At 42.1% G+C, this 25,014-nt stretch overlaps 1 protein-coding gene across 1 annotated transcript in view; it reads right to left on the bottom strand.

The window, feature by feature from the left end:
• Ptprt (protein tyrosine phosphatase receptor type T) overlaps positions 1-25,014 on the bottom strand; it is an 835,658-nt gene that overhangs the window by 173,188 nt on the left and 637,456 nt on the right. Inside the window, exon 13 of the mRNA XM_055602221.1 lies at positions 1,369-1,504. Within this exon, the coding sequence (XP_055458196.1) occupies positions 1,369-1,504 (136 nt within the window). The remainder of the gene's footprint in view (positions 1-1,368; positions 1,505-25,014) is intronic.

Here is a 25,014-nt window from a genome sequence, read left to right as displayed (position 1 = left end):
AGAGAGAGAGAGAGAGAGAGAGAGAGAGAGAGAGAGAGAGAGAGAGACTGGTGACTACAGGGCTCAGAAAACACTGGCTGCCTATATGATAACAGCGCCAGGAGTTCTGAGTCATCAGTGGCTGGAAATAAGGACATTGCTTTTCTTTTCTTTTTTTTTTTTTCTTCATTGGTATTCATATAACTCTTTGAGTATAAACTGGAGTTGTTTTAGGAGACATTTTGTTTCTTTATTCTGGTGGAAAACAAATTTCAAAAGTGTCGAACAACTTGAAAATGGTAGAAATTCCCTGGTCCTTCTCATTGCTGTTGTCCCAAACTCCTCAGCTAACCAAACCCAGAGCTCCAGTCTCAGGCATCACTTGAGGGACTAACATAGACTATTGTTCTTATTGTTAAAAGATAGGGTTCTACTAGATGTTACTATTACATGGATGATTCCTTCTTAGATTTGTCTGGAAAGTGGGAAGATGGAGGCCATGACTAGGGCCCGACAGTACAACTGAGAAAAAACAGATATGAGAAATAAGTGTGCCAATACAGTGGCAGGTAAAGGCTAAACAGAGATGGTCAAGGGACCCAGTTCTGAGGAATAAATAATTATTTGTGATGATAATGCCAGATCATACTCTTACTTTGCATTTTCTATTCCTCTCTTTAATTTCCTCATATTATCTTCAGTCCTATTACTATATCTCAAACAGAAGATAAGTGTGGGAGGTTGAATTTTTGCAATAAAGAAAATATTGATACCCTTGCTCTCATCAGCAATGTGATTTGAAAATATATATATATAAATATACAAAACACAAGAAAAACTGTATTGGTTGCCGATAGGTGCCCAGGGAAAGATCCTGATAAAAGATAATAAGCAGTAATATTTAGCTGGGAAGGTTTTGGGAGGACATGGAGTAGGAATCTCAGGTAAAAGAGTCTCTGGATGCTCACTCCTTTGGAGGAGTTGAGGGCAGTATGGGAGGCTGCTTTCCATCAGTGGATATGGGGAAATACAGGTAAGAAAAGTAGAACATTGTTTTCCTGTGTTCATCTGTGTTTCTGGAGTTCTCCAATAATCTTGAGGGCATTGCCAATCTTACAGAGTAGTTAATTCCAAGACTTATTTCATCATAGCCAAACTCCACGGCACCACAAGGGAGCCATAGGAATCACTGACCATGTTAACAGCTGGTCTTTCAAAGCCACTTGCCAAAGAGGCAACACATATCTCTCAAACAGTAGCACAAGGAACTCAAGTGTTTTATAAGGAAAGCTCTACTGGACAGTAATTTACACAGCAATGGCTTGGGCACATGGTAGTGTTGGGGTCATCTAGGGTCAGCAGGATCTTCTGAGCAGTGTCAAGACTCACCTCCTTTTGATGGTCAGCATCACGCCCAGGAGAATGATGATAAACATGAGGAGGCCAGCGATCACACCTGCCATCTTCACTGTGTTGTCTACCTGCTTCTCTGGCTCCACAGTGTTAGAATTCTGGGTGGAAGCACCTTGAGAGGAAAATGGAAGGATGGAGATGTTGAAAAGGCTTGCACATGACCAGGCAATAGTGACAGTGACAACAATGTCTATTTATTAATGCTAACAATGTGCCAGGCACTGTGCTAAAATCTTCAGATACAATGTTTTATTTAGTCCCCTTGTAAATTAATCCATAAGAAGTTGGGATTACTATATTGTTCCCTTAGAGATGATGAAAATGATGTGCTAAGCAATTAAAAGAATTTCCTAGGTTCCATACCTGTCATGTGGTAGCATAAGATTTTATTTATTATGTTGCTTTGCTATGAGAGTTCCAACCTTGGCCAAACCTTTAGTTCTTGGGTTCATACAATTATGTTTCAGATTATGTAATGAAAATAATAGTTTTGTGTTAAGATGGTACAATTAAAATCACTGTGTTCTAAGGGATCTTGTTGTTTCATTCTTTTAGTAAACCGTGCAGGGAAAATGGTAGATTAAAGGGAATTGCTTGGGTTCAGAAAATGTGATGAATTTCAATTTTGGCAATTATGTCATACTGTATGTTAACTTGTTGATTCAGTCTCTGGTAGAGGAAAGTAAGGAATGGCTACATATCATGTCTTTAAGCCTATATGGGTGATTTGGGGCTCTAACTTGGCCAATCCTCACAATTAAGGCAGACACTGAGGAAAAACCAGAGGACTAGCCAGAAGCAGCATAGAGGATAATGTTAGGAGCGAGATTACCCCAGGTTTGGTGACTCCAAATTTAGGCCTCGGTAGTCAGAAAGCTTGAATTCAGCTCCTGAAGCCCCTAGATCCTCAACATCTCTCTCCTAAAAACAACAGTTTTGCTTGCTACAAAGCAAAGGTAATTAAGCAAAGAGAGGAAGAGCCCAGCCTCTTCATGTGTTTACTAAGGATGGAAGGCAATTTCCTGTTTCAGACATTCTGGAGAGTAGTCCATGGGTTACCAGCATCCTAGGGCAATTTTCCCCCTCTGTCTTTATTTCCCCATTAGAATCACATTTTTGTGAGGCAGCTTGAAATCAGAAGCACCTTTTCCCAAACTCATCTCTACTTTTCTGCAACATCAGCACCAGTTCATCCTTCATCAGCCAATATACCTTCTACGGCCTCTGGCAGAGTTTCTCTCTCCTCTAAATTCTGATAACACTTTATAACACTTTGCACACACCTCACAATATCTCTTACCACAGCGTACTGATATTATTAGTTGCTTGTTTTCACATCTGTCTTTTCCACTGGTCTGCAAGCTCCTCGGGGGTAGAATTATGCCTCATTTATCTTTGTTTCCCATGTTAGCACAGATCCTGACTCATAATAGAGGCTCACTAAATGTTTACGGTTGTTTGCTGTTTGGCTAAAGGGATGATGTCTCTGCCCACACACATTTGTCCTCATGGAACCAAATCGAGTTTTCTCTTGCTTTTAGTCATGTATTCATAGAACTCAGCTAAGCATTGAGTTGAAAGGTTGCTTTTCAACACAAAACTTCAAATCTGATTCCTCAGACTCACTGCTGTTTAAGAACAGGCCTCCAGCACTTTGATACTTTTTTATTTTGTTTTTTCTTCTGAGTATAGAATGCATAATCTCTCCAGGCACTTTTCTCAAACTTTAGTTAACTTTGGCAAGTTGGTTTGCTTAGATGAGTGTCCTTGGTGGGAATGGGAAGCCTTCAAGAGTAGATGTTGGGGATGAAGACAAGATGGCGGTGCCAGGAGAACACTGTGCCTGAGGAGCAGGACAACATTTCCCGTACAGCTACCAAGAGGCTGAACTATGGGCCCTAAAACAACACCGATCGTGTTTCCCAGGTGAGAGGAAACCCCCACAGCGTGGGAATCAGTCAGGTCCACTCTCAGGTCACCGAGCCAGAACCCAGAAGAGATCCTGGGTCACGCAGGCACTAGGTCCCCAGATCAGAGCCACATGCCTGTATGTCCTGATCACCTTCCCAGGCTGATCGGTGGACACAAAAATACCAGAGACTGGGAGTCCCTGTTGTGAGAGAACTCCACAGGGAAGGAAGGAAATGGTATTGACTTGGATCTCCCAGTCTTTCCCTGGAATAAGTCTCGCAGACCAGCGGGTATGAGCTGCCATCACTGAACTGGGCTCCAGCCACAGGCACAGAGAGCTGCTGCGCACCAGCTCTCCAGCTGTGTGCCCCAGGGCAACAGAGACTGGGTGTCACTGTGGGAGAAATCCTCACAGGGAATGAAGCAAAGGTGATGGACTTAGGCCACCCAGTATATCCCTAGAAAAGGTCCTGCAGACCAGCCCAACCCTGGGACCTGCTGTGCACCAGATAACCTGCTGTTACCAGGAGAGCGGTACCCACCCACCACAGATTACCGCTTGGGTACTAGGATATAGAGCCTCAACCTCAGACCTACAAAAGCCTGGAATCCCTGAGATCAACCCCCAGATACTGCTCCAAGGGCAACCAGTTATCCCTAACAAAACTGACCAAACCAGGAGACATGCAGTTTACAGCAGCAGATCACTAAATCTACAGCAAGAAACCCCAAAACAGGGCAGCTGTCTTCAGGACTTCCCCGGGAGAGATGAGAACACTCTCAACTAACAAGGACCACAGTTACCACTCAGGTCTCTATCCCTGAGGTGAGCAGTGGCAACTCCTGAAAAACACCAGCCATCCAGTGACTATACCCAAAAAAGCTGAGAAGACTTCCTTCTGGAAAAACCATCTTCCTGCCAAGGAGATTCTCTCCACCACAAGATCCCCAGGAACCACCAGAAACTAAACCCAAACACCTAAGATAGCCCAATGGGTAGAGGCCAGCGTAAAAGCTCAACCAACAAAAGACAGAGCAATATGGCATCTCCAGAACCCAGTTATCCAGGGGCAAGTAGCCCTGGACACCCAGCATAACTGAAATCCAAGAAGATGACCTAACAGCTATGCTCATGAAGAGGATAACAGAGGAAACAAATAAAATATGTAAAGACCTAGAGGAAGATAAACTCAAACAGATTATGGCCATCTGTAAAGAAATGGAGGAAGTTGCAGCCAAACAGTTTGTGGCCTTTAGAGAGGAAATGCTTAAATCACTGAATGAAATAAAAGAAACAGGATTGTTCAAACAAAGGGCTGAACGAATTGATGAAAAACAGAAAAATACAGTCAGACAGGTGAAGGAAATCAACAAAACGGCTCAAGATCTGAAGATAGAATTGGAAAAATTAAAGAAAACACAAATGGAGGAAATTGTGGAGAGAAAGAACTTAGGAAAGAAAACAGGAACTACAGAGGTTATCATAACCAATAGACTACAAGAGATGGAAGAAAGAATCTCAGGTGTGGAAGATACAATGTAAATAATAGATGTATCTGTCAAAGAAAATGTTAAATCTAAAAATTTCCTGACACAGACCATCCAAGAAATTCAAGACAACATAAAAAGACAAAACCTAAGAATAATAGGAATAGAGGAAAAAGAAGATTCCCTGCTCCAAGGCCCAGAAAATATTTTCAACAAAATCATTGAAGAAAATTTCCCCAACTTAAAGGAAAAGCCAATAAGAATACAAGAGGCCTACAGAACACCCAATAAATTAGACAAGAAAAGAAAATCCTCCCGCCACATAATAATCAGTAAGTATACAGAACAAAAAAAAAAATACTAAAAGCTGCAAGGGAAAAAGGCCAAGTAACATACAACGGCAAACCCATTAGAATCACACCTGACTTTTCAACAGAGACTATGAAAGCCAGAAGGGCCTGGACAGTTATCATGCAGACCCTAAGAGAACATAGATGTCAGCCCAGGCTACTATACCTCGCAAAACTCTCAGTCCTCATAGACGGAGAAAACAAGATATTCAATGACAAAAACAAATTTCAACATACCTACACACAAATCCAGCGTTACAGAAGACACTAGAAGGGAAAATACAACCCAATAAAACTAGCTACTTTCAAGAAAACACGGGAAATAATTAACCACACTACAGTAAAACAAAAAGCAACCAAGCACATAACCTTATGACCGCAGCCAACATCAAAATCAAAGGATCTAACAGCCACTGGTCATTAATCTCTCTCAACATCAATGGACTCAATTCTCCAATAAAAAGACACAGACTAATAGAATGGATGCGTAAACAAAACCCAGCAATCTGTTGCATACAAGAAACACACCTCAGTCACAAAGATAGACATTACCTGAGGGTAAAGGGTTCAAAGACGGCTTTCCAAGCAAATGGATCCAAGAAGCAAGCAGGAGTAGCCATTCTAATATCTGATAAAATAGACTTTCAACCAAAAATAATAGAAAGAGATGGGGAAGGACACTTCATACTCATCAAGGGAAAATTCCACTAGGAAGACATCACAATCCTGAACATCTATGCCCCAAATACAAGGGGACCCACATTTGTAAAAGAAACATTGATAAACTTAAACCACATATAGATCCTCACACATTAATAGTGGGAGACTTCAACACCCCACTCTCAACAAAGGACAGGTCAACAAAATAGAAATTAAACAAAGAGACAATATCTCTGACAGAGGTCATGAATCAAATGGACCTAACAGACATTTACAGAACCTTACACCCAAACACAAAAAGAATTGACCTTCTTCTCAGCACCTCATGGAATCTTCTCCCAAATAGACCACATAGTTGGTCACAAACGAGCCTCAACAGATACAAGAAGATTGAAATAATCCCTTGTATCCTGTCTGATCACCATGGAATAAAGCTGGACCTCAACAGAAATAGCAAAAAGCCTACACACACATGGAAACTGAACAACTTGCTACTAAATGACAGCTGGGTCAGGGAGGAAATAAAGAAAGAAATTAGAGTCTTCTTAGAACTTAATGAAAATGAAGACACAACATACCCAAACTTGTGGGACACAATGAAGGCAGTGCTAAGAGGAAAGTTCATAACACTAAGTGCCTTCAAGAAGAAATTCGAGACAGTGCATTCAAGCAACTTAATGGCTCACTTAAAAACCCTAGAAAAAGAAGCAGACACACCAAAGAAGAGTAGACGGCTGGAAATAATCAAACCCAGGCCTAAAATCAATCAATTAGAAACAAATAAAACAATTCAAAGAATCAATGAAACCAAGAGCTGGTTCTTTGAGAAAGTCAATAAGATAGACAAACCCTTAGCCAAGCTAACTAAAGGCAGAGAGACACCATCCAAATCAACAAAATCAGAAATGAAAAGGGGGACATGACTACAGACACTGAGGAAATCCAAACAATCATTAGAACTTACTTCAAAAGTCTATATGCCACAAAATTTGAAAATCTAAATGAAATGGACAATTTTCTTGATTGATTCGACTTACCAAAGCTGAATCAGGACCAGGAAAATCAATTTCCTATATCCCCCAAGGAAATAGACGCGGTCATCGAAAGTCCCCCATCCGAAAAAAGCTCAGGACCAGATGGTTTCAGCAGAATTCTACCAGACCTCCAAAGAAGAGCTAACTCCAGTTCTCTTCAAACTCTTCCACAAAATAGAAACAGAAGGAACATTACCAAACTCATTCTATGAAGCCACAGTCACCTTGGTACCTAAACCTCACAAAGACTCAACAAAGAAAGAGAATTTCAGGCGAATCTCCCTTATGAACATTGATGCAAAAATACTCAACAAAATACTTCCAAACAGAATACAAGAACACATCAAATATATCATCCACTATGACCAAGTAGGCTTCATCCCAGGCATGCAGGGGTGGTTCAATATACGGAAATCCATCAATGTGATCCACCATATTAACAAACTGAACGAAAAAAAAAAAAAACACATGATAATCTCCCTAGAGGTTGAAAAAGCATTTGACAAAAATCCAACATCCATTCATGTTTGAAGTATTGGAAAGATCAGGGATATAAGGCACATATCTAAACATAGTAAAGGCGATATACATATAGCCAACATCAAACTGAACGGAGAGAAACTTAAAGCAATCCCACTGAAATCATGGACAAGACAAGGCTGCCCACTCTCTCCATATCTCTTCAACATAGTTCTGGAAGTCCTTGCTAGAGCAATAAGACAGTTGAAGGAGATCAAGAGGATTCAAATTGAAAAGGAAGAAGTCAAATTATCACTATTTGCAGATGATATGATAGTATACCTGAGTGACCCCAAAAACCCTACCAGGGAACTCCTACAGCTAATAAACACCTTCAGCAAAGTGGCCGGATAAAAAATTAATTCAAAAAAATCAGTAGCCCTCCTTTATACAAGAGACAAAAGGGCTGAGAAAGAAATTAGGGAAACAACACCCTTCACAATAGCCACATGACATAAAGTACCTTGGTGTAACCCTAACCAAGCAAGTCAAAGACTTTTATGAAAAAAAAATTCTAGTCTCTGAAGAAAGAATTAGAAGAAGATATCAGAAGATGGAAAGATCTCCCATGCTCATGGCTTGGCAGTATTAACATAGTAAAAATGGCCATCTTACCAAAAGCAATCTACAGATTCAATGCAATTCCCATCAAAATACCAACACAATTCTTTACAGAACTTGAAAGAGCAATTCTCAATTTCATACGGAAAAACAAAAAACGCAGAATTGCTAAAACAATCCTCTACAATGAAAGACCTTCTGGAGGTATCTCCATCCCTGATCTTAAGCTGTACTATAGAGCAACAGTTATAAAAACTGCATGGTACTGGCATAGAAACAGAATGGTGGATCAATGGAACGGAACAGAAGACCCAGAAATAAACCCACACACTTACGGACACCTGATCTTTGACAAAGATGTCAAAACCATACAATGGAAAAAAGATAGCATCTTCATCAAATGGTGCTGGTCTAACTGGATGTCTCCATGTAGAAAAATGCAAATAAATCCATACTTCTCACCCTGCACAAAACTGAAGTCCAAGTGGATCAAAGACCTCAACATAAAACCAGACACGTTAAATCGGTTAGAAAAAAAAGTGGGGAATACCCTTGAACTTATTGGCACAGGAGACAACTTCCTGAAGAGAATGCCAACAGCACAGGCTCAAAGAGCAACAATCAATAAATGGGACCTCATGAAATTGAAAAGCTTCTGTAAAGCAAAGGACACCATCATCAAAATAAAACGACTGCCTACAGATTGGGAAAGAATCTTCACCAACCCTTTATCTGACAGAGGGCTAATATCCATTATATATAAAGAACTAAAGAAGCTGAAAACCAGCAAACCAAGTAATCCAATTACAAAATGGGGAACAGAACTAAACAGAGAACTCTCTGTAGAGGAATATCGAATGGCAGAGAAACACTGAAAGAAATGCTCAACATTATTAGCCATTAGGGAAATGCAAATCAAAAGGACCCTGAGATTTTACCTTACACCCATCAGAATGGCCAAGATGAAAAAATCAAGTGACAACACATGCTGGAGAGGTTGTGGAGGAAGGGGAACCCTCCTCCACTGCTGGTGGGAATGCAAACTTGTACAACCACTCTGGAAATCAATCTGGCGCTTTCTCAGACAATTAGGAATAGTGCTTCCTCACTATCCGGCCATACCACTCCTAGGAATATATCCAAAAGGGGCTCAAGTACACAATAAGGACATTTGCTCAACCATGTTTGTAGCAGCTTTATTTGTAATAGCCAGAAGCTGGAAACAGCCCAGATGTCCCTCAACTGAAGAATGGATGCAGAAATTGTGGTACATCTACACAATGGAGTATTACTCTACAATGAAAAATAAGGAAATCATGAAATTTGTAGGTAAATGGTGGGATCTGGAAAGGATCATCCTGAGTGAGCTGTCCCAGAAGCAGAAAGACACTCATGTTATATACTCACTCATATAGACATATAACATAGGATAAGCCTACTAAAATCTGTACATCTAAAGAAACTAATCAAGAGAGAGGACCCTGACTGAAGTGCTCAATCCCCATCCTGAAAGGCAAAGAGGATGGACATCAGAAGAAGAAGAAAACAGAAAACAACCTAGGAACCTGCCACAGAGCGCCTCTGAAAGGCTCTATCCTGTAGACTATCAAAGAAGACTCTGAGACTTGTGGCCAACTGTTAGGCAACATGCAGGAAATCTTATGTAAGAAGTGGGAAATAGTAAGAGCTGGAGAGGACAGGAACTCCACAAGGAGAGCAATAGAAGCAGAAAATTTGAACACCGGGGTCTTTCCAGAGACTCATACTCCAACCAAATAGCATGCATGGAGATAACCTAGAACCCCTGAACAGATGTAGTCGATGGCAACTTAGTGTCCAAGTGGGTTACATAGTAATGGGAAGAGGGACTGACTCTGACATAATCTGATTGGCCTGTTCTTTGATCACCTCCCCCTGAGGGGAGAGCAGCCTTACCAGGCCACAGAAGATGACAATGTAGCCATTCCTGATGTGATCTGATAGACTACGTTCAGATGGAAAGAGAGGAGGGCCTCCTCTATCAGTGGACTTGGGGAGGGTCACGTGTGAAGAAGGGGGAGGGAGGATGGGACCGGGAGGGGAGGAGGGAGAGCCTTATGGGGGGATACAAAGTGAATAAACTGTAATTAATAAAAATAAACATTTAATTATTTAAAAAAGTGTAGTTGTTGTGTTCTTTTTATTGCTGTAGTACCAGTGTCTAGCAAAGGACTCCTCTCACAATCACTAGATTATTGTGGAATGACATAGAATTGCACAGGCAAGAACTATTTATTTATTCATTCAGTCATGTATCTTTAGCTCCTGTGTGTCCAAGAGCTGAGGCCAAGCTTAAGTCTCTGTAGGGTCAAAATATGTCTTAAAAGTGATTAAAAGTTATTTATTTTATTCATTTCTTCTGCCAAATAAAGGCAAGACCAACTCATCTAACCGTGGGGCTGCCTGAGAAGGTTCTGTCATTCTGCAGCCCAGTGATTTCTGGTGCATGTGGGAATAGCCAACACATCTTTAGCCAGGGCATTCTGACATTGTAGGGTTGGGTATTTCTGAGCAGATCCTAAGTGGCCCTCATTTATGAGATTACACATATGATTTCTAATAAAAAGCTAGGCTATAATGAATCAAACCCAATGAAAAGAGAAAGCCTCAAATCACAAAGCTCTCCAATATTGAAAGTCTTTAGATTTATATTTAGAGAAAAGGTTGGCTCTAGATCATTGAGCCTTTGGAAGAATTAAACTTCATTTAGTGCCTGTTTTGCGGTCCTGTTCTAGAGGCTCAGAGCTCAAGGCAGAGATTCCCCGAGAGCCTCTTCCAATGTAATATCCCTGTTGTGTTGGTCTAATAAGATTCAAGCTCCATTCCTTAGGTAAGTATTTGCAAACACCCGTTAGTGGTCAGCATCTGGAGACATTGTGATGAGCAAAACAGACTCAGTCTCTGTCCTCAGAGAGTTTGCAATCACTGGCATTTTTAAGTAGAAAGACATACTTAAAACAAACAAACAAACAAACAAACAAGAATTAGTAATGACAAACTCTCAGCTTTGTAAGTGTTTGGACAGAGAGGCACATGACCTCTTGGAAAGACCATAAGCAGGGAAGTAAGTCACTTCTTGGGCAACCCAACCATAAACAGGCAGGAAATGGACACACTGGGTCAGGGTACCTGGCAAGGAACCTGGTGTATGACAGGAATGTAGTGTTTAAGAGTTAAAAAAAAAAAAGGAAAGAGAAAAGGCTGAGAAAGATGCTAGAGAGGGAAGTAGGAGCCAGTTTACACATGCCACTGTAGGCTTAATTTTTGTTCTGTAGCCCAAGGCACACAGGCCGCCATTTAAAGCCTGTTCATGAGGCAATGATGTCATCAGATTTTGTTTCCAACATATCGTCTCAGTTTCATTACCGAGTCAAATGGTTTGGAGAAATGAGCTTGGAGATTATTGTAGGCATCCAGGTATAAGATAATAGTCACAAAATACAAGAAATAGCAGTGGAGATTCAGATATGTAACAAAAGAGATAATTACCTGAAGTAAACATAGTGAAAATTGGCAATAGATGGAGCAAAGGGAATAAAAGAGAAAAAAATTACAAGAGTGGGCAGAGATTTTTGGTTTGACATGGTAGATGATAGTGGGATTTATGAGTTTTAGAAACTGTGCAAAAGAGAAAAACTATAGAGTGAAATTATGCTTGAGTTTAGAGTAATTTGAAATTGAATGTAGGAAGCTCAAAGTGTGGGTCTATAGCTCTGGAGGGAAAGTCTGAGTTGTAGGTAAAAGGATCAATTCTTTAATACCCACTGATGGTATCTGTGCCTGAGAGTTAATAAGATTGCTTAGGAAGGGAAGAACAAGTAAAAGGAGAAGCAGGAAGAGAGACTTAAAGTTCAATAGTGTCCAGGGATAGACTAGAGGCTGACAAACTTGTATATAGAACATGAACATCCAGACAGGGAAAGGAAACCTTGCTCTCCTAGAACCAATATAAATTGGGATTTCCAGAAGCAGAAAATGATCAGCTTTCACTAAGACTTTCACTTCCAGGGCAGGATCAGGTGTCATGCTCCAAGGTAAGTGAAGGTTAAACTACCAGGAAACCTTACTTCACAGACCAAGGAGTTTTCGATAGAAGCACCTTCAGCAGTGAGCGTGACTGACCAGTGGTGCACACTTGAGGGCCACCGAGGAACATCCAGAGTCTGGGTAGTTGTGTGAAAAGTGAGATCCCCATAGTTTAGAAAAGTGCAGTGAGTTTACCAAAAAGGCCTCAGCATGGACTGCACAATGAGGTTGTCAGGAGCAACTATCCTTGCCTGGTCCATTCAGGATTCAAATACAACATGAATGTGCAGAAAACTCAACTTTCTCTTAATCCTTCTCTAAGAGAATTTGTAGTATTCACTAGGGACTTGCTTTCCTGCTCATAAAAGAAGGGTATTGGTAACTCAGAGGTGATAGACATATGGAGAGAATGACTGTGGAGAAAAGATAAGATAAGATCCATGGGTTACCCAAGAGGAAGGACAGAAGGATAGGGATATGCGAACTGCCAGTGCCACTTTTGTTAGGAGTCAAATTTATGTGCTCAGGGTTGACACTGTAGATGCTTGGTGATCGGAATGAGAGCTGAGATCAGAGTTATGAGGGAGCCCATCAAGGCTGGATTCTCACAGGGCCGCCTAGCAAGGTGACCATCATTTTACAGGTGGTACTACTAACGCTGGCAAATCAAAGGCTGCCTGTATGACTCAGTGCCCCAGAAATCCAAAAGGGAGATTCAAAGATGTAGAGCTGGAAATCCTTCAGAGAATTGCTTAACATCAATCCCAGTCACTAATAAATTCAAATTCAGTCTGTGACTCTGATGACATCCATCTTTTAGTCTGGGACTGGAAAAAAGGTAAGGAATTTGGGTACACGCTCTTCACCCTTGGCTTCCACAGGACCCAACAGGAGCACAACCCAAGAAAATTAGAATTGGCAATGAGGCACCAGGTGATAATTTGTCCAATTAGATAAGCTTTAAGGCTTTCCTTGAGTCCCTTGTGTGATGATGTGGTCATCAGAAACAGTCTTGTGAACTCAGCTTACTAATTCAGCTATCTCCAACATGAGGCTATGGGACTGACCTTGTCCCCCAGCCAGCTGTGCCCTCTGAGTTCTGATTACTCCCAAAGGCTACATTAGTTTTCTCAAAGCAGCAGCCACTCGCCTTTCCCCTCCATTCTTTTCTTAAAGCTATAATGACTTAGAGTCTTCTATCCTCCTAGCTTTAGCCCCATTTACACCTGACTTTCTGTTTTCTAGCTATTCTTGAATATAGAAATCCAGTAGCTAAGGTACAGTGCTTAGTTTTTTGGAGGCTTCTTGCCACCCTCAATTTTAATTCCCTGTGTCAGGCCAAGGGCTATGTTTGTCTCCCTCCTACATTCTACAAGGCAACTTTATCATTCTGATTTTCCCCAGGGATTCCTATGACCTTTGTAGGCAAGGCATGGTTGGTCTATGCTACCCTGTACTCATTGAAACTCTCTGATTATTCTTGTCTAGCTATATATCAACTACATAAGAGAGATCTCTAGGGGTAAGATAAGCCAAGAGACTTGATAGTTAGAAACTTATTCAACAATCAGGAGCACCACCATCGCCTGGGCGCTTATTAAAATTTCAGGCTCACAAGCTCTTAAGCCTATGGAAACAGCAGCTCCATTTTAACAGTGTGTGTTTCAAGTGCATGGCAAAATCCATCTCGAAAGTGCATTAGTCAGAATAAGAACTTTTCTGTGTAGAGATTCTGTTCTGATGAGACCCAGTTCTTGTTTTCTGGTCACCAGCAGGCCATTGTAGAAGATGAAACGCTTTGTCTCTTTAATTCAAAAGGTCAAAGCATAGATGTGAGGGGAGTAGATTAGGGAGCCAAAAATGAAACCTTTCAGTGGGGAAGAATTTTCACCTGGAGCCTGACATGCTGTTTTTCTCATCTGGATTTTAACCAGGGATTCCTTATCCAACAAGGGTGCTGCTCCATCATGAAGTAGTGACAGTATGAAAATAGTCATCATTCCCAAGCCACATTGAAGATGTCACCTTTCCTTGTTTACTGGCTCCTACTTTTCAACCTGTTCTAACTTCCTTGAATCCTGGATATTCAACAAAGCCTTCACCATCTTAGACACTCTTTCAGACATAGCTTCCTCATCTTAAATTGAGTGTCCCTTAACTTCAGTGTTGTCCATACTCTTGATGAGTATCCTTATAGCTCAGGTACTTCCATGCACTCTGTCCCCCTCCCTTCCTGCCTCTTATCAGGACACTAACATACGCAGAAAAAACATGTCACCAGCAACGAAAGAAGCTTTCTAGGAACATAGCGCACACTTTATCAAGGAGTGGGGACTATGTGACCTTGGTGCCTCATTAGATGTTGAGATGCTATGGTTTTATGATACAGGCCCAAAGCAATGATCTTCACACAAAAATCCTTGACTTTTATCCATATGCCATTGCTAACTAGTTCAGTGACCTTGATCAGGCCAATGAAACATGATGTGATTTAATATCCTCATTTGTAAAAACTGAGAAAATGCAGATGACACAGATTTTCTCAGGATCAGGTGTAGTCATGGAGGTAAACTCCCTTGACAAACTCCAAGGAACTGCACACATGTGGTGTCCTGATGCTATGAGTTGAGAACTGGTTTCAGAATGTCTGTAGGCTTTGAGAAGCCAAGGCTGGGGCCACACCTCCTCACAGTCTGCTGCATAGCTTTATCCAAGTCCTCAGAATAAAGCCAGTCAGAATCTCCATCCCTGGAGTGATGCACTTGACTCTGCTCATACTGACAGGGCCCAGAGCAGGCTTACATCTGGATGACTTTTGTGGCAGCAATAACATAATTTGGCAACAAGGGATTAATGATTCACTCTCAAAACACTCTCCCTGGCAACAGGCCCAATTTCATAGCAGTACTTCAGAGAATTTTCCCTGTAAGGATATGCAGCAAAAATAGAAGTCACAGATGAAGAACATCTAATTGCAATTGATAAAACCCAAGTAAATCCCAGCGGATGCATAACCCATGCTGGTGATCATTGCTGACGGCAAAGAAAGGAGGCTGGCTCTTGGGGATTCAGTTCCTAAAAGCTATGCTCTTTAAAGCACACAGTGGCCTCTCAGCTATCCAAGGGCATATTATCCCCAGTGTGGCTTATCTCAGGAAAATCTTACTGTGCTGGCAGTTTACCCCTGTCTACTTAATGACTTCTTTTGTTGAACAGTTTCTCTGTCTTTACTTTGGCTTTGCGTGTATCTGGCACCCAGTTGCGAAAACCTTTGAAACCCTGACTCTGAGCCGCTACCTTTATGCCAAGGAAGGTTTTAAGCATAGCAGGCATCTCTGATTATGGATGTTTTGCCAAGTGGAGACAACAGGGAACAGATAAGGAAGCTGGGTAACTTCCCGGATCCGTTAAAGTCAGGTATGTACTATATATGCGCTTGACTTGGCTGGAAATGAATTCTCTAAATGATGAGCTATTTTAAGATAGAATTGAAGTCCAAGATAGTTGGTAGGAAAGCATCTGGCTACTTCATTAGATTCAAGCCTCTAGACTTTACAAATTGCATCCCAAAGCATTCAAAGTATTTGTAATTGTGATCATGAACTACTTTGGCAGCCTTTGAGGGTAGAAATTGTAGTGAACAGGAGGGGAGCGAGAAGCCTGGGGAGAAACAAATGCCATAACTGACTTTTTTTTTTTTTAATGAAAAAGATGTGTATTGCAGATATTTTTCACTGTGAGTGTGATGATACAGGAAAAAATATAGACTAGATGATTGAATCAGTTTCCCCCAACCTCACTACTCATAAAGGAATGGAGCAATAATTAGAAACCAGTACAGGCCAACCACATCAACCAGCGGCCAACCAGGAAAAGGGAAACAACTCACTTTTAAAGGGAGCAAATGTACCAGGGGTTTGGTACCCAGGATCAGAAGAGAAGTGAGTCAAGAGTAGAATTATCTGGGAGATCCTACCCACCCCAGACAGAAGAAACAGAAAGAAATGGATCAGTCAGAGGCCAGAGGGCAAGTTTGCCCTGCAAGATCTAGAACTGCCTGAGACCTTTGGGGCAGTAGAAGCCATGGGGAAGGCACACTACCAAAGGAGGTGCTGAAGTTAATGTAGAGAACGTCTCTCTACCTTTTAATTTTCCATCTCTAACGGGGGTCTTCCACTGGATAAACCCAGAAGTCACTGGCACAGTGGCCCAGGTAAGAAGGCATGCAAGAACTACCTAGATATCTGAGAAGAACATGGCAATATAGAAAAACAGGCATAAATTTGATGGGCAAAGGACCATCATAGGCTTTCAATGAGCTCACGATCCCAGACTCTACTCTTTGCAACTTCAGAGAGGTGCCAGGATATACAAATCTGGAGAATGTCTCATGCTGTATCTTGATATCAGAAAAGTCAGGGCCACAATGGCTGCCTTGTATGACAGCTGCATGTTAAGCTTGGGCTTTCCAGAAGATGGTAACATAGGAGTTGATAGGAACAGGATTCAAGACCACATTGAAAGCACTAGTGTAATTAACTATTAACTGTAGGGCAAAGTTTAAACTGCAACCATGTTTTAAGCCTGTTACCTGTAGTACCCCTTTTAATAATCCTTACTGAAACTCTATGAAGCAGGTTCTGCTTTCGTAGTCATTTCAAAGATGGTGGAACTGAAGCTCAAAGGGATTAGACAACAGCAGCTGGCAGCAGAGCCTATAAAACCTCTAAGTCTGATGCCAAATTTCTTCTCATTAAACTGGTACACTATTCTGCCACTTCTCAACTAAATAGGGAGTGAGGTTACTTAGCCCAAGACTGGATGTTTTCCCTTAGACCCATAGAAGATAGAAAAAGTCTAGTATTAAGGAGATCAAGGATCTTATTTCAACCAGGTAGATAAAACCATCTATGTATAAATACCCGCCACAGGTATTTATATCTGTCATTGAAGGGTCTGCCACCTGCTATACCAAGCAATTCCTTTTCATGGCTGGCTTTGCTTGAAGATCCTCTGTTAGTGCCCTCCAACCAGCATAGCTTATTCTAATATCTAAGGGATTGATGAACATGTCATGTGAATCTTGTTATATGAGCTAAATTATACAGGCTTTGCTCAAGTGATATTTAAACTTGACCTTTTCAACTTAACTTCTTTTATTCTTTTCACTTCCCTTGTATATCAACCACCATTTCAAAGTCCCTAATACTCTGAGTTTAATTCTACTATTAATCTCTGGGCTTTATTGCTAAGACTTTTCTTGATATTTAGCAACCAAAGCACCTCATATTAATTCCACAGAGAGACATGTTTTGCTCAAATTTAGGTGAGGACTTTTTTGTGTTGTTTCCAACACCTATTCTTTGAGGTTGGTGTCTAATATTTTAAAGTAAATTGCTGACTTCCTCTCCCCTATCACAGACTAGAACCTCACTCAGTGGATCAGGTTTTTCAAGGAGTACTTAAGGATTATTTCATTCTTCTTTCAAGTGACATCATCTAGGATGTCTTGCAAGTAATAAATAAATTGCCTCAATTCATCACATGACAGTAATTGCATTTAGCCAAGATTTAACTTGGAGTCAATGTCAACCAGCAGGAAAAAAACCACAGGGACATGGGCTTTTCACAGATACCTCTACTGTTGCTGCAGAAAGTAATTTAATAAGTCCTGAGTTAAGTGTAAAGAAGATACACATTTCTAATATTCTACACTCCCTCAACATTACCTAGCCAGTCCTAAGAGGTTAGAAGTGACTTCATCAGAGCCTATACAACTGAATCTGCTAAATATTGCTGACAGCAGTGCCCTCATTTTCAGTTCTAAATGGAGGTTAGCACCCTGTGAGATGAGAATCACTTTAATTGATTGTTTGAAAGCCCTTTGGCCACTCAAATAAATCGTTCCCCGGTGCTGATTCTGCTTCATCCCTTGTTTCTCCTGACTCTGTGTTTCTAGGTGGACTTTGCTTTGCATAATGAATATTCTGTGTAGGTCAAATTCTAACTTGGTTGTAAGTGGCTCTATGAGATGGAGTAATGAGATCCTCACAGAGACTCCTTTCTGGATGCAAGAAAATTCCTTTCTCACAAAATATTTTTCGTCTATTAAAATCTAGCATCTGAGTAACTTAAAAGTAGTTATATGCAATGGAGTCTACACATAGGCATGATTGACACACCCCTAGTAGAGCTAGGCCTGGAAATACTTTTGTATATCCTGACAACTTCAACTGCTCTTTTGTGCACTGAAGAGGTCTAGCCAGGACCCAGGAGCAAATTTAGACAAAGGATTTGATCTGCTTTCAGAACAAGAACTTAAGCTAAACTTACAGTTGGGTATAAAAGTTATCTCCAGAATCAGAAAGATGCACTTTGTAAACTGGGTTCATGAGGATCATGGCGTAGTTAAGGATAACAGCCAGAATATAATGAAGTGGGGACAAATCCAAAGCAGGGGCCAGATATTAGCCTTTGATTTAGATTTAGGACCTGGCAGTCTGTATCCATGGACAGGTGTCCAACAATGTCTATACTTCTGCTTTGACTTGATCAGAAACAAATTTAGGTCAGGTCCATGGAACTAGAGAAGTCAAGTGACCTCAAATAGATTATATTCATTAGCACCAGTTCAACCCTAAGCCCCGGAGGGGAGGTTCTGGGTATTTCCTAGACATAGTCTAACCTGAGAGATGCTGCGATTACAGCAGTGATAGTAGGTACTGGGAGGTGGTGGGCATGAAAGTTAATGTGGAAACAATCTTGCCATCATGGAGCTCACTTCTTAATGAAAAAGGAACGTGTAAGCTGAAAGAGTCTCACAGACAAGATGCTCAAAAAGAGATATGTTCAGGATATTGCATGCATAGTCCCAATTCTGCAAAGCTAGACCACACATACTTGATTTCCACATGCTGTCAGGGATCTGGCACACATAGCAAGCATCCCTGCCACCATCCAATATTCCACCCTCTCCTCTCCCCACCCTGTTGTCCTGTGATCATACAAGGCCTTCCCTACTAATGAGGATGGAGAGTATAAGCTAGTGCTACCTCAACCCAAACGCTTCTTGCGTGCAGAAATCTGTGCATTGAGCCTGGAGCTCAGGGAGTTCAAGGCACTTAGCTGTCACCAACAGGAACACCCACAGCCTGTCCTGGGGATGAAGGATTTAGTGTGAAGAACAGATGTAGGAGAGAACACATGCTTCTTAGCATTTCCTGCAGCAAAGCAGTAGTCCCTTTAGGCTTTGCAGACAGTTGGCATAAAAGAGCATGTGACCGCCCTGAGCTGGTTATAATTCTTGCTGTGCAGTTGAGCATGGGCCCAGGGCAACTGTACAATAAGGGAAGCCCTTCCAAGAGCAGTGTAGGACAGAATACAAAAGCCAGCCAGGAATGGTGTGTAGGGTTTATAACCTCAGGGCACATGGGGCAGATGACCTAAGCCTGAACTGTAAAGAAAGGGCCGAGGCAGGGAAAGGCCAACAACAAATTCTATGACTAGTGACTCATGGGAGACAGAAACTACACCTGTAAGGGTCAGAGTCATGGGGTGGAGACTACTTTAGAATAAATGCATAATATAACAAGTGAAGGTACACCAGAGGAGAGATGGGCAGGCCACAAAGATTCTCTGGATATTGATGTCGTGGAGTCTTGGAGGACTCTCCACTGTGAAGGCATAACTCTTGAGGTTCAGGCATGGACTATTTCCACAAGCTCAGGTTCATTGTGCTGGTAAGTGTATGAGCTTCCATAGCCATGCTAACAATGAACATAGTATGGGTAGCTTAAAAGAGCAGATGTAGATTCCAATACTTCCAGAGACTAGACGTCCAAAATGAACATGCCACCAGGGCCATCTTTCCCTGAGATGGCCTCTCAGCTCCTGATAGTCTTCAGTTCTGGCATTCTGTACCTTGAAGATGTAGAATTCCAGCCCCTGTCACCATTGTCACACTGTTCTGCCTGCCTGTGTGTGTGTGTGTGTGTGTGTGTGTGTGTGTTTATGTGATACTTGCCTTTTCTGTCATATGGGCTTAAGGTCAGACTTTCTGACTTTGCTTTAACTAATCAAATTTGTGGGGACTTTCTTTCTAAAGAAATATATGTTCATAGTTACCAGGGGTTTCTACCTATCCTTTGGGAGACAAATTTGACTCAACTTAGTTGAGTCATGATGCTACAAGCAACCCAGAAATGGGATGCAGACAGCATGGGGATCTTAGAAATTCAGTAAGTTAAGGGCAAACATTGCCTGAGGTCACAGCCCACTGACAGCATGCCAGAAGAGAACAAAGAGCATCTTGTTTAAACGTAGTCTGAACAGAATATAGGACTTCAGGAAGGACAACATGTCCTGGCTTTCTGCCTGAATAACATTGCAGGGTGCACTGGGACTGAGGCTCCCCAAAGCTCTTATTTAAAAAATACTTTTTAAAATAAATAACTCCAGACAAATTGATCTCTCAAAGGATAATTGCATTACCTGACTCAAAGGGCCAGGACATGGGTAAGGAGACAAAGATATGCCCAGCTGGGACAGCTTAGTCCAAATCATGCCTCTGCAACATGAAGTTTCAGTAGGTATCAGAGGGTCTGAAAAAGAGAGACTGTCCCTGGAGGGAGGAGGAGAATCTATAGCAAGGATTAGAGGAGGTGTGAGCAGGATCAGAGAGAAGAGCTGAAAAACATACATCACAGAATTCAGATTAGCTCAACTAACCCAAGTGAGAGTAAGAAGCCAGCCAGGAGCAGGGCAGCCATGGTTGAGGCCCCAGCCAAATCCACCATGAATGTGATTTCTTCTTTCTAGCCTTTGAGTCATGGCCTTTACAAATGGAAATGCTGAATCAGTGTGTTTTGAACTAAAATAGATCTAGCTCCTTCCCCAAAGGATGGATGGGAATGCATCTCTTCTTTTGGTAGAAGTGATGGGCTGACGACGGTAGAAGAAGGCCTAAAGCTGTGAGAGTGGCTCATGCTGCTTAAATTGACATGCCAAATCTCTCCCATGACTCTGCTCATACCTGACTTATTCTGTACCAGCCCCATGCAAAGACAGGGTAGACATTAGGCTCATCAGGCCCAGGCCCAGCATGTTTGGAAGGCTTGGTATAAGGGTCCATGTAGAGTTCTTAGTAGGCTGAAAAACCAGTGCCCAGAAACTCATAATAGCCCTCACAAAATTGTCAAATGACATGTTGGGTAAGATATCTAAATCATCACTGTGTAGAGGAAGAAGGAGAGACAGGAGGACAGACAGACACAAGTGTACTGTGTCTGGTTCATGCACTGACAATATTAACCTCTTACCCTTTGACCTGACTGTGCATGTGTGAAGCTAAGGGCAAGACCACCTGTATATTTGTTGGGAACAGGAAAAAGTTGACAAAATCCAAGCCTTTTGTGGGTGTGTGACGAGTTCAATTGGAGCCCTCACTCGAAGCTACATGCAGCTGGCCATTTCCTGCAGATTCACCCTGAGATAATGGGCTTTTTAGAGCTCCTACAGGTTGGAAAGACAGACCACAGAAGGAGGGTATCCCAGCAAAGAAAGGCAGGAGGTGAGAAATGAAAGTAGTTATGTGTTCAGTGTGCAGGAGATAAAGAGTACAAAGGAGGAAAGTTAGAGAGATGGAGAAGGCAGAGACAGGCTGACTGCCTCACAGTGCAGGGGATGTGTTAATCAGGACCAGCATGCAGGCTGACTATCCCAGAGCACAGGGGATATGTTAATATGGACCAGGATCTTCTTTCTGAAGGATCACTAGAGCATCTGTGGGAAAGATGCACTGGAAGAGGAGGAATGCGAAGAAATAGCCACTGGGAACTAACTTGAGTAAGACTTCAGTAGTCTCAGGCATGGACACTGCTGAGAGAGAGAGAAGAGAGATATCCATGACCCATCCTGGAGGCAGAACCAGTCAGATGCAATAGCAGATTAGATCTCAAATGTGGAGAAAGACAGAGGAGAGGATAACTCTGTGTTTCTGCATCTGAATTTGGTAGCCATTTGAGTACAAGACTGTGACTTGATTTCTTCTTGGTCCAAAAGGAATGAATATCCCAGTAGTGAAGATAGTGCCTCGAAAACCTCAGCTACAGAGCATTCCCAACTAACTGCTATTTTGAAGGCAGAATAAGCATTCCACTGCTACTGACAAAACTCTGTATGGATTGTGAATTGCCTCTGTACAAAGTCTACTGATTGACGTGATAGGTCGGTAACAGACAATGACAGCCAGAATGATGGGCCAACATCCTTGTGTCTTGCCATACTTTGGATGGACCACGGATAAAGACAGTACCTGGTTAGTCCATCAGGTTCTGGAGTACCCCTTCACTGTATAGACTCAGCTTGCAGTAACATGTATGCTTAAGAGCAGAGCCAAAGAAGGCCCCTTATACATACCATCCTTGATCTGGTGACCTTGGCTGGGGTCTCTGCCCTTAAACTGCAGGCATGATCCTGGCTTATGCTGATACCAACTAAGAACCTGAATGAATAGAGGGGTCTTATGTCAAAGGGATCTTAGTATTGGGACTCCTTAGCTCTTTGTCATCACTTCTTGCTTTGGGCTGTCACAGCAGCTGAGCTTGCTGTGTCATTAGGTACAGCATTTCAGCTACATCTCAGCTTCACTTTGTGCCAAGATTTATGAATTCTGTTTGGCTCTTCAGAGGCCTCTAGTCTGAGGCCTTGATTGTTATTATCCACCTCCCTATTTTTCACCTGTCCCAGAGATGATAGCTGTTGCTTGGCCACTGGATAGCTCACCTATTTGCCTGGCTCCTTCTGGGTCTCAGTTTCTTTACCTATAAAATGGGTTTAGGTTTTAATAACAGTAATGCATATCAAAGATAATGGAGACTATTGCCTTGTTCTCTTCATAGTTAGTCAGTGTTAGCATTTCTGTTCTGCAGATAAAGAAATGGAGCAACAACTCTGAAGTCACATGGCAATTGAGACAAAGTCCTAAGCCACTCTGCTGTAGAATCCCCCACTGCTTGGCTCATCATACATGCCTACTAAGATTGGCAGGTAACGTAGTCAATAAACCTAGAAACTGCCTAAAGAGGCCTGAGTATGAATCCTGGTACCAGCATTTCCAAGTTCTGTGGTTTGTTTTGTTTTGTTTTGTTTTTCAGTCACTTAAGCTTCAGATGCCTGAGATGTTCTGTAAAATCAGAACAACACCTGACTCGGCAGAGTTTTGGAAAATTTCACATTAGGGAAGCACTGAGCATTTTCCCATAACATGTAGGAGGCATGGAAAATGCATTATTCATTTTACGGTTCTATTTGTCATACTGTCAGACTTCCTTGATACCATCAGCTCCTAGAACTGCCACTTGCTTATGGCTGGTCTTCAAGGCTGAGGTTCCCCCAGAGCCTGCCTTTCCTCTCCCTGCCAAGCATCTTCCAGAATAGTGATTGTTAAGCTTGCAGCTTCACCCAGTTCTACTTCTAGCTCCTATTCTCACACTGTCTGCTTGCTGCCACCATAGCTACCAGCTCCATGGGTGAGCCATCATGCCCTTAGGGCTTTCAAGGCTGCAGGGAGGTTGTTGATCTGTCTTATTGTCCTCTTTCTGCTCACACAGACCTGTTCTAAAGCCCACACATCCTGGTACCTGGGCCTAGGATGTTCAGGAACCACTACTCTATGCTGAGCATCTCTAATGCGCATTATTAGAGCCTGAATCTTGTCACATAGCAAGGCCCCAATTAAGGAACAATAGTAATAGCCTTAGCACAAGATACACAGAAAAGAAACGAATACTAAAGGAGGGCTAACCAGCACCTTCTCAGCCTTAAACCTGGGCTAGGATTACACCCATTTCTCCAGTTGTACCTCACTATGACCAACCCCAGCCAGGCTAATACCCTTCTGTATGACTTTATAAATGAGGGATCTGGTCTTCAAAGAGTTTGGGTGATTTTCTCAAGCTCCCCCAGTGTTAACAAATACATTTTAGGCTTCAAAAAAGGCATAGGCTAAAGCCCTTCTTTAAAAAAAACAATTAACAGTGGGCACTGAGCATGGCCAAGACAATGAGAGCAAAGTGTTATTGGAGACACCTGAACCTACTCCACTTTGGCCTCTGGTTGGATACAACCCATGTCCAATCAGGTCTAGAGGCAGAGGCCTGGCTGAGATAGAGAAGGGCAGAGAGGTGGGGCATTTTTCTGTGCTGGTGGGGCTAGATTGGATTGAGCTCTTGCAGGTCCAATGTTAATTGACTGGTCACTTGTCCACTGTAGCCTCAGGTCAACCTTCTTGAGAAAAAATGTCCAGTCATGCCTAGGGAGGCTTTTGCCTCATTTTCCTCCATGGAAAGTTCTCAAGCCTCTACTTATTAGATCCCCACATGTACTTTGAACAACCAAACGTATTGCCAAACGTGGAGAAGCAGCCCCTGGGGGTGGCATAAAAGGGAGTGAATAATTATAGAGCCCAGACCCTGTTCATTGGCTGCTTTGCTCCCTAAGCGGGGGTGAGGAAGATAAAGGGGCATCTCATCTCTACATTTGCACTGTCCCAAATCATAGGTACCCGCTAAGCCATGTACACGTACCATCCCACACTTGAAATGGGATCGAGGAACTGAATTTCAAAATTACTTTATTTCAATTATTTTAAAATTTAAAGTGGAAGCAAAATAAAAGAACGTTTGCTTGTGGCATATAACTTTTGTCCGTGGGTGTCTGTGTGTACTTGGCGGTGTCAGTGTGTGTCTGTGTATGTAAAAGTATGCATTTATATGGGTTTGTTTAAGATTGACTTGGGAGGTTAGTGTGGTGTTTTTCCTCAATTGTGGTTAATCTTATTTTTCTGAGACAGGGTCTCTTGTTGAACTGGAAGTTCCTAGATTCAGCACATCCACCTGGCCATGGAGCTTCAGGGATCTGCCTAACGCTAACCTTTTGCTTCAGGGATTATAGGGGTGTGCTCCTGCAACCAGGTTTTCATCTCTGTTCTGAGGACACGAATTCAGGTCCTTACGCTTGCACGGCAGGCTCTGTAC

The sequence above is a fragment of the Psammomys obesus genome, unplaced genomic scaffold, assembly GCF_907164565.1.
Source record: "Psammomys obesus unplaced genomic scaffold, mPsaObe1.curated_primary_1811, whole genome shotgun sequence".
NCBI lineage: Eukaryota > Metazoa > Chordata > Mammalia > Rodentia > Muridae > Psammomys > Psammomys obesus.
The sequence above is the reverse complement of the archived record's forward strand: the minus strand, read 5'-3'. Positions and strand labels throughout refer to the sequence as shown.